At 41.6% G+C, this 14,324-nt stretch overlaps 2 protein-coding genes across 3 annotated transcripts in view; one reads left to right on the forward strand and one right to left on the reverse strand.

Annotated features, from left to right (window-relative positions):
- LOC111073908 (nitric oxide synthase) overlaps nt 1-14,324 on the forward strand; it is a 44,406-nt gene that overhangs the window by 26,214 nt on the left and 3,868 nt on the right. For both annotated transcript variants that reach the window (XM_022366469.2, XM_022366470.2), the window contains 6 exons: nt 1,476-1,650; nt 2,717-2,898; nt 5,538-5,747; nt 8,471-8,615; nt 9,297-9,401; nt 9,501-9,568. In XM_022366469.2, the coding sequence (XP_022222161.2) occupies nt 1,476-1,650; nt 2,717-2,898; nt 5,538-5,747; nt 8,471-8,615; nt 9,297-9,401; nt 9,501-9,568 (885 nt within the window). The remainder of the gene's footprint in view (nt 1-1,475; nt 1,651-2,716; nt 2,899-5,537; nt 5,748-8,470; nt 8,616-9,296; nt 9,402-9,500; nt 9,569-14,324) is intronic.
- LOC111073904 (cyprosin) lies at nt 94-1,005 on the reverse strand. Its single transcript, XM_022366459.2, is given in 7 exon segments — nt 94-143; nt 146-179; nt 181-303; nt 306-488; nt 490-536; nt 539-938; nt 940-1,005. Coding segments are annotated over 7 exon segments (903 nt in total).

The following is a 14,324-nucleotide window of genomic DNA, read 5'->3' on the forward strand; positions in this document are numbered from 1 at the left end:
TAAATACAAACAACGGGATAGATGCACCCAATTTTAATAAGCTGAAAGCAATCAGAGGTAACCTGATTTTTAAGCGGCAATTACCACCACATTTTAATAATGTAAATATGAATACGAAGCTACTCTAGCAAATCCAATCCTTGATTACCCTTATCGAAGACCGTATTGAACTTGCCGATTAAAAAGGTCGCCGAGAATCCAAAGTTTGTTTCCTGACATGTAGGTAAAGCTGGACATGCAACGGGTTTTACCGGCCTCCGTTAACTTGACGATGTAGTCATTCGGTGCCAGGGTAAAGATAGCCGGAGCCAATAACCGGCCTTCGAGACTGGGACGTAGGTTAGAGTCCCTGTATAGAGGCTGGGGTCGATTCCCCCGCCCAGGATGAGCTCACCGCCTTGCAGTGCGGGTCCCTGACGGTTCAGATAGAAGGAGATGACAGGTTCATCTTGAAGGCCCTGCGCGATCATGTTGTCGAATGGCGGGGTCCACGTCGTCTACGGCAATCGACTTGAATTCCAGTCCCATGATGCCGTTGACCACGGCTCCTTGATTGCCTCAGCGAATGTCTGCCCTTAGATCTTCATCCCTGCCACCCAAAATATATCCGTGGAGAGGAAGCCCGTGAGGCTGCCAGTTCCGTAGTAGATGCTAAAACTCGTCCCATTGGCCACATAGGTGAGTTTGGCAAGCCTCGTTGCTGCTTCTGCACTTGGCGCTTGGCACGATCCCGTATCGAAAAGAATGTTGAAGCTTTGCTCCGGGGTTCCTATACCAATCATACCGTAGTACTCCATGTTTACGTAATTGTTCAGTGTTTCGGTGGGCGCCGAGCTTGTTGTAGGGGCCTCGAGCACGTACTTCGCAGCCAGCAGCGTCTTCTCAGCCTTCACGTTTCCATGGGTCTTGGTGAAGTTGCTCTGCCTGTGCAGTTGCAAATCGGTTCAGCTTTGCCGTCGATTGGCCAACTCCGATCAGTACTAGGAAAACGAGAAACCTTCTCATATTTGGAGGTTTTATACTTCAAATGTGACTTGTTCCCTTGCGGAGGAACTTATATAGCATTATGCAAGCCACATTGATAAATATTTATTCGAGTACCGAAATAGCTACGAAACTTTCCCTTGCAATGGAGAAAGCTTTCTGAAACCCAAGGACGCTGTTGACTTGTTGACTAAGTCGGTACTTTTTGAAAATTTTTTTTTATATTTTAAATGTGAAATATTCAATTCAACAAGAAATTACTAATCCATAGACTTGCTGTAGGTGATGTTATGAAGACTATGGCTATGATAACGGAAACATAAAAAACAAACGTTCTACTGGAAGTCAACATTAAAATATCCGTTAGTCTAAATAAACCTAAATACAAATTAATTAGTAACGAGTGAAAGTTGTAGGTAGTAAGAATGTATAGTAATGGATAGTATTAATGTAGAAAATGAATAACCGTCCAATGTGCCCCCTCTTTGCAGATTCGAGTGGTTCACGGAGCTGGGGCTGCGCTGGTACGCGCTGCCCGCCGTTTCCAGCATGCTTTTCGATGTGGGTGGAATCCAGTTCACAGCGACCACATTCAGCGGCTGGTACATGTCCACGGAGATTGGCTGTCGGAATTTATGCGACACAAATCGGCGCAATATGTTGGAGGTAAGTTTGAGTCTGGTAAGGTCCGGCTGCGGAGTGGTATTGTAATTTATGAATTGATACCCTGATATCCTCACTCCGTTAACATTGTCCGCGCTTTATGTCCTTGCTGTCTTTGTACAAGCCGCTCGTTCCGGCGCTTATTTCATTATATGGCCGGCCTCCTTCAGCGCCTCATCCTCTTTTATCTTTCTCGCTGGCCTGGCATAAAGCGTTTGGCATTCTTTTGCCCGTGACGTGGGAGAGAGGAAAGTGGGTTAACAGCACTTAAGAAGGAAAACTGCTTTAAAGCTTGAAGAGGTTCCAGAGAGAATTACTCGCTTGATAAGTTCCTCATGTGATTATAGCCTTTAACTAAATATACGCAGCTCCAGTGACATTTGGATCGATTTCGCCAGCCTAATTAGTTTTCAGCTGAATGCACCTACGCTCCTAGCTCCCATTGGAAATGCTGTTCAATTTTATCACGTCATAATGCAATCATTATAAAAGCACACACAAAATATTTTGACGTGCTTGTCTGATAGGTGGAAAATTGCGGATATTGATATCCTTTTTTATTCACGAATTTCATAAATTTGTATTCGGACGACTATATGAAAAAGTTCCGATCCTATTCCGCTAATATTAGTAGAAGTCATTTAAACAGAAAGTTACTAAAAAAGTGGAATCAGGTAGAGGGCAATTTAATGCGAAGTGGAAAATATCTCCTTTAAATTCCATAAACTCCAAGAGTCGTGTGCACACAACTCAACCACAGTTGATTTTACTCATAACTTTCTATTGCTGGGGGCTGGATTTATAATTGACATATAGTTGGGCCTGTGGTTTAGCAACCACAGTCAGTGGGATGCTGCAGAGCTGCAGTGCTCGAGGGCACTTGTTGGTGCATGTAGGCCAGCCCTGTTACCAGTAATTATTAGTTCCTGGCCACAAAAACCAAAAACCGTAATCGAAATTTGACAACACTCTTCAATTAGAGCGAAACACCATCTACGAGTATCCCAGGGAACTCTCCCATCAATTTTCAATTACGCACACAAAATGGTTTTTTTTTTTGTTGTTTCAGACTGTAGCGCTGAAAATGAATTTGGACACCCGGACACCGACTTCCTTGTGGAAGGACAAGGCCGTCGTAGAGATGAACATAGCCGTGCTGCACTCGTTTCAGAGCCGCAATGTGACCATTGTGGATCACCACACGGCCAGCGAGAGCTTCATGAAGCACTTCGAGAACGAGTCAAAGTTGAGGTAAGCGTAGTCTGGATCGGCAATTATGGGTGGGTAGGCAGTGCAGCAATGGTGGAGGTGGAGCGGCTGCTGCTTTATGGTTGAGCAGGGTCTGCATTTATGGCATATCCCAGCCGCATGTTTATGGCTTAACGTGTTTTATTTGACTTCCGCCGGCACATACGCACACAGAAGCTCAGCGAAAAAGTGGTGGGAAAACTCTTTGCAGGTGCAAAAATAAATTTATTGTTTCCAATTTGCTGTCGCCAGCGTTTATGTAAAGAGCTCGCGAGACACATAAATGCCGTACAATATGTCAGAATTTTCTCTTTTCTCGCAAAGGGGAAATCCTCTTTAGTGGGAGGGGTTTGGCTGAACAGAAATGAATATATCATTTTTCATATTTTATCTGCCCAACTATATCGAAGGATAGCCCTGTGTTCTGGCTTTTTTCGCGCACGTTAAATGCTTTGCAATTCAACATGTTCATCATCGAAAAATAGCAATTTTATGTAATTATATATTTGATCACGATACGCTAATCTTTTACTCGTAAAAAAATTGGATACAAGTGAGCACCCCCAATTTTGTTCTTTGTTATTTAATAAAATTATACAATTTTTGGTTTAATGTTTGGGGGTTGCTACCACGGAAAGAAAATACAAATTTTTGGGTAAATATACTGTTGGCGCATTACTGCTGTCTTTGTTGTGTCTGATCGGGTGCGGTCGCTGGGTTGTATTGTCTGCTCGCAAAATCTTTTGCAGGTTGCTTACTTACTTTTTAATTATCCAACTCATTCAGCAAACATTTTTTTTTTAATTTTCTTGATTACAATTTTTTGTAAAGTTCGGTAGCAACCTCTAAAATTCTTATACATTTCGGGGCTTACAAATTTTTAGCGAATTATGGTTTTTTTTTTTTTGGTGTAGTTTTTTTTAAAGAATTTTTTAAAATCTGGTATTTTTTGTTTGTTTTTTTTTTGCAGAGGTAGTGCTTCTATTTTTCACATAACTTAAGTATTTTATATCTGGTTGCATAGAACTTTGCAGTTCTGAAAAGCTGACAAACGCAGCTATAAATCCGACCCAGATCTTTTGTATCTGCAGCTTAACGCCTGGAAGATATTAAGCTTTCAAATTTCATCATTTTTTGCGGTATTTTTTTTAGAAATTTTGACTTCAAAAACTCGGGAAAAGTCGAAAAAAATTTTTTTGGCCAACATTTTTAGTTTTAGATAAACGCATTAATTAGGCGTCGTTTAAGGTATTGTTCATTAAAATCTATGGATAAACGGTGGAGCTAAAATTCGTTAGCCAAACCTAAAAAGTGAAAAAATAGACAAAAAATACTTTTTGGAAGGTTGCGGGCCCAACTGCCGATTGGAAACAAAGCAAACGAAAAGGGGTAGCATTTTTGGTAAAAAGCTTTTTCAGCTTTTCAGAACTGCAAAGTTCTATGCAACAAGATATAAAGATACCAAAGTTATGTTAAAAATAGAAGCACTACCTCTGAAAAAAACCAAGAAAAAAAATACCAGATTTTAAAAATTCTTTTAAAAAAAATTACACCATAAAATAAATAATAAAGTAGTACAAAAAATTTTAAATCGCGAAATCTATCAGAAAAAGTAATTTTGGTTGACAGCCTAAATCAAAAGTTCAATTTTGTCGAGTAGTGTTACCGGCGGTAAAAGTTCCCGTACCTATCATATTTATGGTGCAAAATGAAAAATGTTTAATTATGTAGAGCTGAAAATTGTCAAAATACAATGGAGTGCCATATAGTCCATTAAGTCTGTCTGGAAATAGGGAGGAATCGGGAATAAATTCAACCAATCTAATTTCGTTTTAAATTGACGTTCAGTGTTAGGCAACAGCCAAATCTTGAATGATTTAATTAACTTTTTATTCTCTCAATAGGTGTGGAAAGAACATCTCGGATTTTCATAACGAGAGCAAACCAAATTAACCCTCAGTTAAATGTATTTTTCCCAGATTTTATTGAACTGCGCCTTTCATTTGTTTTTCTACGTCGCTGTGTCCATGGGTTGCCGCTATTGTATAATCTTAACTGGTAGCTATTTTTGGCTTCAGCCCTAAAGAACTGCTTGGCTTAAGCTAACACAAAGGAACTTAGGAACCACAAGGAACATTTGGTTTGATTAAATTCTGGATAAGTTCACATTCAGGATAATATGTTACGTATTCTAAGTAGGCATACACTTCTTCTATGTTGTTCCAGGAATTGGTATTTGATGCGAGACAGTCCGAATTCAGATTTGTCATTTAATCGCCACATTTGGACATTTGTTTTCTGACCTACTAATGGCTGCACTTTGATCGTTATTTTCAATTCCTCTCGTCGGCTCGTGGGTAGCTCCCTTTTGAAACACTAATTTGGATGCCCAAGCCTTGTCTGGCGGGGTGCATCTATTCTTGTGGCAGCAGCAGGCGGACAACGAACAAATAAGCCAATTAATGCTAATGCCCCGTTTGGAATACTAAATATATGCTGTCCATATTTCAATTTGCATTGGCTGTGTGGCAGGCAGAACAGGATCGCGCTTAGCATAGTCTTAGGGTCTTGATTTAGAACCCCAGCTCCCCCCACCCCGTCAATAATGAGCAATTACTTACGCAATGATTCCCTTTCCATAGGAACGGCTGTCCCGCCGATTGGATATGGATTGTGCCGCCGCTATCCGGTTCCATCACGCCCGTTTTCCACCAGGAGATGGCATTGTATTACCTGAAGCCCTCATTCGAATATCAGGACCTCGCCTGGCGCACCCACGTCTGGAAGAAGGGGCGCGGTGAGAGCAAAGGCAAGAAGCCACGCCGTAAATTCAATTTCAAACAAATCGCTAGGTGAGTACGGGTACGCGTACCTCCTGGACCGTTTACCGTTAACGTGGCGACCTTTACCTTCACCGATGATGCTGTTGATATCCTCCTGCAGGCAGCCCTGTCCCGTTTATTGTAATTGTCTTTGTGTGACTTTGTCTGTGTGTGAGAGTATGTGGGCTTGCTCGTTGTGCGAGCGTGTCACACGACAGCATCAGCAGGGATTAGCTTTTAAGTAGATTACATGGATTGTGGTTTATTGCTGCCGGGTTCTACCGCTGCTCCGACTTCTCCATACCCGGCGTCTCCCAACGCCTTTTCCTGCTCTTGTCAACTCTCTCGTAAAATTTGGAACATTGCATCATGGTTGTTGTCCGGGGTATTGTTATTTTAAATGTTATTCCACTCATTCCACTCCTCTACTTTCTCCTGTCTGGGGCTTTTAATGCGCTGGGCTGGCTCGGAAAAGGTAGCATATGTGCGGCAGGGTTTGATTGTTATGCAAATTGTACGGCATTACTTTATTTGGATAAAATTAAACACAATTGTCTTTTAAGTTTGTTGCATATAGTTTTACCAAAGTTTTCTCCATTTCAAATCAAGATAAATTGTCTGCCCTTGCTACTTCGTTTTGAATCAACGAGTACATGTACATACGAGAATGTACAATGTAGTGTAAAAGTAAAAACGTTCTTCAAAAAATATATTTTAAAATTTTTAAAAATTGTTTTATCCAAATCCCGTGAAGTTCAAGTCAAAAATATTCTGCAGAACAATACATACTGAAAGTCCCATGAAATATTATTAATTATTTTTTAAATTAATAACTACTATAAAAAAAAAAACAAAAATATAAAATTGTACTGAGCATTTTCCAGAGACGGCATTTAATTGCCTTTAATTGCTTTACAATATGTATAGTAATTGGCAAGAGCTGCACTACATTGTATTACTTCAACATAAAGCTGAAACAAACAAGTGCGGTCAGCACGAACAAATAAAATCAATTACTTAATTAACAAAAGAAATCGCCGATGATGAGAGAAATATGTGACACCTGCAAATGGCCGTTAAATGAGTCGTGAAAAATAATAATAATTATTTAACGACCGCGCTTTAAATCGTTATGTGTTAATGATGTTGTCCGGACTTGCCCATTCGACCAGGCTAATTAATTTTAATTATCTGCAATCGGTCCCGTGCAGGGAGTTCGGTGCCACAGTCCGGTGCAGTGCCCGTGCATCGATCCCTTCCGAACAGCTTAAAAAGTATCTGAAAACTGGCAGACTGTCAGTAATTCATTAAAAAGTTATCAATTATAATTGTTGAAAACCGCATACAAGTTTCCATTAAATCGAGCACTTGCGAGTGAGAAACTTTTAATCAGTGCCCCACTGAAGGAACCTCTGAATAATCATATAAGTAGGAGTACACACATACATATGTATGTATGTGTATATTCGTGCGAGTATCTCTATGGCCGCCATGTTCGTATTCAAATGTGTATCCGAATATCTGTATCTGTATAGGGATGACAAGCTGCAGACATAATTAAGTTTAATTGTTTCAGCACGCGCTGCGTCTCTTGGCTCTGATGAGATGAAATGGAATTAAATCAGCGCTGACATCGACAACTTTATGGAAATGAAATTATACTCATGCTCTCACAAAAGTGTGCAACATAATGTGGAGGAAAGTGGGTAGGGCAAGAGAAGTGGAGTGGAGTGGAGTGAAGTGAAGTGGAGAAGTGCCAGGCATATTGAATTACATTTAAACTGCCTATAAGCATCCATTTCCCCTCTTATCCCAAAAAAATAGTTCAACATCCGGAGCAGGCAGACTACAGGAGCTGTGAAAATGGAACACTGTTCAAAGTATGAAAAAGGAAAAATAATAAATTCGAATGTTTCAGACCGTACTCTAAAATTTGGTAAAGAATTATAGTAATGCATAGAATATGTACATCTATTTATATAGCTTCGAAACATAGCGCTACTTAGGGACAGAAATAGTGGATTGAAATGGTATATGGACCTATTTTGATTTAAAAAATGTACTATTTATTAAGAAAGTATCTTACATACAATACATACAGGACATGTATGTATATTTGTAATAGAAGTACAATCACTTTACGAGTGAAGTATCTACATTCTACAAAAGAATGTACAAATTTATAGAATCCAATATATCCACCTCTTGTGAGTGGAGTGAATATCTAAATCTCAAAAACAAAGTCGAAGAAGCAGACGTTACGATGTCTGACGCTGAAGCATCAGGAGTCCCTCACATCCTCTCACACACATACGTACTGCCTCTTTCTGCTCTCATTTATTTGCACTATGCATAAAATTTTATGCGATGCTGCTTTAAATAGCGGATGGAAAGGGATGCAATAAAACTGCTGTGCCCCGTTTGATTATTGACAAGCCATGTGTGTGTTCTCGTGTGTCGAGGGTGGTCCTTACAACAGCAAAATATATGCTCTAGTTGCAGACAATTTTCCAATTATATGGCATGTCAATCAAAGTGCCTATATCGGGCATCTTGTGCTCTGCTCTGTGTGCAGTGCTATGGACGCGTGTTATGGCCTTACCCTCCGACACAAAGGCTTATAAGTATAATGACGATGGCCTTGCCGACGCTCACTAAGATTTAAGTGCCCTAACATCTGTCCCATCCTCTGCACCAAACCGGCTCCATGATCTCTATTCCGGCAGACACTCTAATCGGTCTTCTCGTTGCAGGGCTGTGAAATTTACATCGAAATTATTTGGACGCGCCTTGTCGAAGCGCATCAAGGCAACGGTTCTGTATGCCACAGAAACTGGAAAATCCGAACAATATGCAAAGCAATTATGCGAGCTGCTCGGACATGCATTCAACGCACAGGTGAGTTTCGGGGTGAGCAAGGCTGGAGAACACCAGGAGAAGGCTTACAGCGACAAGTATTCTTTGCTCTGCATAATACTAGTATTTGTTGGGGAGTGTCGAGCAACATCCTGCAGTATTTGTATTCCAATTATTATCAAGAAGATATAAGTTAATTTACCCAATTTGTTGAGCATCAAGCATATTTCATAGTGTAAAACGCCCCCAATTTGACATTATATAACGCTAAACCACCTCTAAAATTAGCCTCATTTTGGGTCCTCTGCTTTTAACCTGCAACCTTTGCCTGCGACGAATACAAGCTCCACATAAGACAAATTAGCATAAAATAGAAATTTACTTTTACATTTTTGTGGAAGCTTAGTGTCCGGTTGAGCACAGGCAAGCCTAAGTCCATCTCCGTCCAACCAGTCCAGTCTAGTCCAGTCCATCCTCTCGTCATGTATGTGTAAAAAGCATCTGCTGCTACCTGGGAAAATGAGATAAGCCCCAGACACCTGCGACACAATAGTCGTGCAAGATACACCCCGACATCACAGCATACGGAGCTCATTAAGCCGCCTCCCTGGGGTACGAGTACGAACAGGGGAATAGGCCAGGTCATTAGAACCACAACAGTTCGGCAAGCAAAAAAAAAAAAAACTACGCACAGCCAAGAAATTAAATTGTTCATTCATTTAGATATATTGCATGTCCGACTACGATATATCCTCTATTGAGCACGAGGCATTGTTAATTGTTGTGGCCTCCACCTTTGGCAACGGCGATCCCCCTGAAAACGGAGAGGTAAGTGCCCCAGATCATATCAAGATAATTAATAGATTAGGCGGCCTCCCCCTCAAATGTGTACGAAATGTGAACTTTAATTTTCCGTCGTGCCCTCAGCTGTTCTCCCAGGAATTGTATGCGCTGCGTGTGCAGGAGTCCGGCGAGCATGGATTGCAGGATTCCAGGTGAGTTCATAAATTCGGTTTTTCTCTTCTGCTTTTTGCCGGCCCAGTCCTTGCATAAATTTCGTATAAATCAATTTGTTTAAGAACTTCGATGTAGGAGGGAAGCAAAATACAATAAAAAAGATAGCTGCGGACGACGACGACCGTGGCTAAATTGCTTTTTAAGCAAGTTTTCTTTCATTTACAATTTTTTCCAGCTTATGCAAATGCCTCGATGACTCTTCTGTGGTCGCCGTTTCTAGTTATCAATTTTTAATGCACACTTTCGGGGTCCTGTATCCCTTGCGGGTTCTTCGGCCATGCCCGTACAAGGGGATGTAATTAATTTTATTTGTGGCCGAATTGATTCAATGCAGCTCCGATACAGTAAGTTCTACAGAAGAGGGACCTGGCAGTGGAAATGTTGCCATTCAAACTATTCGCATCGGAGCTGACCCTAATATCAGTCGGTTTTTGTTTTAGTTTTTTTTTTTTCCATTTTGTGACCTGTTTTTTGGTCACATTATTGCTGACACATGCTTTGAAATTTTGTATTATTAATTGGCTGTTGTTGTTCCCCCCGCTATCCCTCTGTGTCAAGCGTGCCAGCAGCTTTAAAATGACGTACAAATGCCTTCACACACAACACACACACATACTCGTACATGTATGTATGTGTATGTATGCAGGATAAAGACACGCACTTAAGTGCGTGCCGCTTGAGAGAGCAGACAAATCCGCGCAATTCCCCTCTCCCATCCCAGGGTTCTCTACCTCCTTCCTCGCAAAAAAAAACAATAACAATAATTTTGTTATTTCGATATTTTCCCTCACGTAGAATATGTCTGTGGAGGGTTTTTATGATGTTGAGGGGATTTCCGCTTGACAACTTTGACAACTAAGGACGCGCACAGACACACTGACATGACTAAATTTATACCCGAAAACACAGGCGGGGGATGCCTGTTGAAAATGAAATTGAAAATTCATATGAAGCACAGGGAGGAAGTGAGAGCAAAGCTGCCAAAGCACTCCCCCAGGGTGGGAAGCCAATTCAATAACATATGTACATATGTGTTATACAAGTCGGAATGTAAAAAACGTCCAGCAGGCCCCTTTTTTTGTATAGGAAAATTCATTAACTGAAATTTAATTTGGGTATCCCCCTGTCTGATAAATTTGTGCGTGTTTATTCCTGTTTATTAATTTGAGAAGCTCCTGCTTCCTATTATCTCTCCTGTTGTCTTTGGTATACCAAATTAATTTGATTTATTATTGCCTTTATTCGATCCAATTGTGTATATTTAAGCGACTATGTGTGTTGTTGGAACAAACAATGCTAAATTGTCGTGGAAATTTGTTGAAGCTGGGCCGAGGAGCTAATTGGCATTTCCCAGTCGTACGCTCATCATTAGCGCTGTGATTAATTGAGATGCGAGTTGTTGAGGCATATATAATATTTGCAGAATTGAGAAACGTTTTTTACGTATTTTAAATTACGAGCATTTTAATTATCCTGGCGTATCTATATTTGTTATCACAAAGTATTAAGTACATACTTATGTATTTAAATACGCGACTAATAAACTCTTGATAAGGGATATCTTGTTTTATTTAGTAGAAGATCTTAAGTTTGCTTAAATTTAGATAATTTTCAATCTTTAACACAAATATTTGTTACAAATTTAAAACAATCTCACATTCCTACTTTCGGAGCCTGCTCGATTTCATTACACAAACATTACCGAAATGAGAATGAGAATCCGTTTCGTCTCCTACTTGTCCCACGCTGCGTATGAGCAATTTAAGCAATCAAGCTGTTGAGCTGGATGCTGGCGAGGAACCGGGAGCTTTGGGGAGGCTATACTATAGCCATCATGTGAGCCTGAGTGCTGAAGGTTTTTCTTTTTGGCTGCTTTCCCGCTCCATTGAGCTCGCCTTGGGCATGGATGCTGTATTTGTTCTTGCTGTTTTCCCGAGGCATTTTGTCGCTTCGGAAATTGCTTTGCCGTTAATTGTTTGCATCACTTGATTTAATTTTAAAGCCAAGAACTCAAAACTTTGTTTGCAAACTTTGCGAACCCGAAACTGTAATAGTTGCTTAATAGTTTTGAAATAGCTGCGAAGCAAGAGCAGACTTTAACGTATGAGAATACGTATCCCCTAGATATTCGCATCCTCTAAATTTTCCTCCCATGAACTTTGATCAAATTGTTGTGGTTGACCGGGCAAATGACACTTGCCTGCTGGGAGACGAGATATTAAATGTCTACAAAAGTACACACTCAAGCCCACCTTCCTGGCCTTGTCCTGCTTCGTCTCTGTGATTGTCCGCTGCTCGCAGCCCAAGTTTGAGGGATCTCAAGCTCACTTAATTGCAGTCTATTAGGCCATCAACGCCTGTGAGTGCTCTTTGAGTGACTACGGAGACAAGAGTGGGCAGGGCGCGTGTGCCCGGCATCCGTATCCTGCTGTTTCTAAACTGCAACTGCTACTGCCACTGCACCTTTCCAGAATGTGCCACTTAGGCAGCACTAGACGTCATCATCTATGACGAGCTATTTTCCATAAAAGTTTTTATGATGATGGCACTACCACCTATCAGCTCAAAATTACTTCACTTTGCATAATGAGCTGAGCAAAACAATTGGATAAAGTTGTTGCTAAAAGCGCTTGACATCTATTTCAATGGCTTCTCCAACAGCTCTTCATGTCAACAAAAATAATTACAAGTAAATGTTGATTGGACAGCAACACTTGGGACAGGCAGGACAAAAACGTGACGGGAAAGAAGTACCAGCACTGAAACGCTTTCAGGCACCTACGGAACTTTATAGTTAGCTGGGAATATACTGAGAGAAACTACCCGACAAAAGAAGGCACACCTTAAAAAATTAGGCTACTTGATAGCTCTATTTCTATTTAACACTGATTTATCTAATTCTGGAATAGCCGCAGAAAATATATGTATTTGCTATGATCAAATCAATATCTCATACGGTTATTAAGGTCACTCATTCTGGGCAACTTTTTTAGATCTCTCATGATAATTTATGTACATTTAAGCTAAGCCGAACATGTATGTTCAAGGAAAAGTCCTTCTGTAAGAGTATTTCATGGTGCTCACATCGGTTTCAATTTCCGCAGCGTGTTTGTGAAGACGGTACAGCCAATTCTCGGCAGCATTTTAATTATGGCGCAGTTCAGGATTTCCAGTCTAACTGTCTGGCCCCCATCCCTCTCTTTCCCACACTTTGTCTCTCCTACCTTGTTGGGCTTCTGCTCCTGCTTGGGCCACGCCACCCTTCCCTCCATTGAGTGAGCTGAACTACAGTTGTAAATTACAACACTCTTTTCACGCTATGCTGCACTTTTGGGAGGCTGCTACGGGTATGGGTATGGTGACGGCAGGTAAAATGCGATGCTTTCTCTGTTTGTTTGCGTGTGGAATCGTTTTTCTCTTTCTTCTCTCACTGCTGCTTCTGCCACTGCTGTTGTGTTTGCGCGGAAAGGAGCGCGGCGAGTGATTAAGTTGATAAGCGTCGCTCAGCTTTCAACGGAACTCAAGAGCCGAGAAGAAAAGTGAACAGTGGGGTGGGGAGGGAAGGGAAGGCGCTCGCATTGATAAATTGCATGGGCAATGCGGCCTGAGCGGGAAATGGAGATGGAGAAGGATCTCCACCAGGAGGTGGAGCGGAACAGCAATTCCAGTGGCTGTGAATCTGTGGTTAATGAGCGGTGGACCAAAAGTGGTTGATGTGATAATAACGGGATAACGCTCACATGACAAACATCGAGCCCTTTGACCTTAAAAACTGCTTCGACTGTTGGGAAACAGCTTTAGGAAGCTGCGAAGTGGATATTGTGCAATTTTAAGTGCTTATCTTCTCCAGCTAAGGCTGGTATATGTATATTCTCACAATGACATCAACTTTTTAATACTTGTAATAATATTATAATAGAATATTCCTCTCGACTCCATCACTGCCACCTCCGTCAGCCACTCGTAATCCCTGGCGGCAGTCTCGGCTCCATCATTCGCTGTTAACAAGCTCCTAGATCTGGTAAGCTCAATGTCAGCTCTATGCTCGTCGTGGATCCGGGGCTCACGCTCACCCGCCGCCGCTCGCAACAGGTTTTTACGACTCCAGCAAAGCCATAAACTTTGACCCAAAGCCAAGTTGAGCAGCAGGAGCTCAAATAGTTTTAAACGCACTCTGCCACCGAGGCCCTGGCCAGATGCAGTTGGCAGCTTGCCCCTGTACCGGGTGAGGAGGGTACTCAGGGACTGCAGCAGGAGGCAGCCAGACTGGCCAAAAGCGGATCTTTTCCTTTTAAAGAGTGCCATTGTTCATTGTTGAATCATCACTCAACTGGGACCGGCTGAGGGGGACTGCAGTTGCAGGGTGCAGGGTGCAGGGCATGCCCCACATGCTGGGAGGAGGAGCCTTCAGAGCTGGGTTTTCCTGACGAGCTGCTGACGAGCGGATGATTACGTCTTTTTTTTTTTTAGTGAATTGCTCGCACTGTTGAGTCTAAGTCCAAGGCTTGCCGTGCCCGTACCCGTGCCCGTGCCGTCCTCGTCCCTGTTCAGTCCTGCCTTCCGCCTACTTTTAGCTCATTTTATTTTTGGTATATTTTGTACATTTCTCCCCATTCGTTAGCTACATCAAATGACAAGCGTAATAAATGTTATGCTGTCAGTCTCTTCTGTGCCTCTTTTGTTGCCTCCTTTGGCGTGTTTTGTTCATTGTCTTGTTCCTGCACAACAACAGTA

Source organism: Drosophila obscura, unplaced genomic scaffold (assembly GCF_018151105.1).
Source record: "Drosophila obscura isolate BZ-5 IFL unplaced genomic scaffold, ASM1815110v1 contig_9, whole genome shotgun sequence".
Lineage (NCBI taxonomy): Eukaryota > Metazoa > Arthropoda > Insecta > Diptera > Drosophilidae > Drosophila > Drosophila obscura.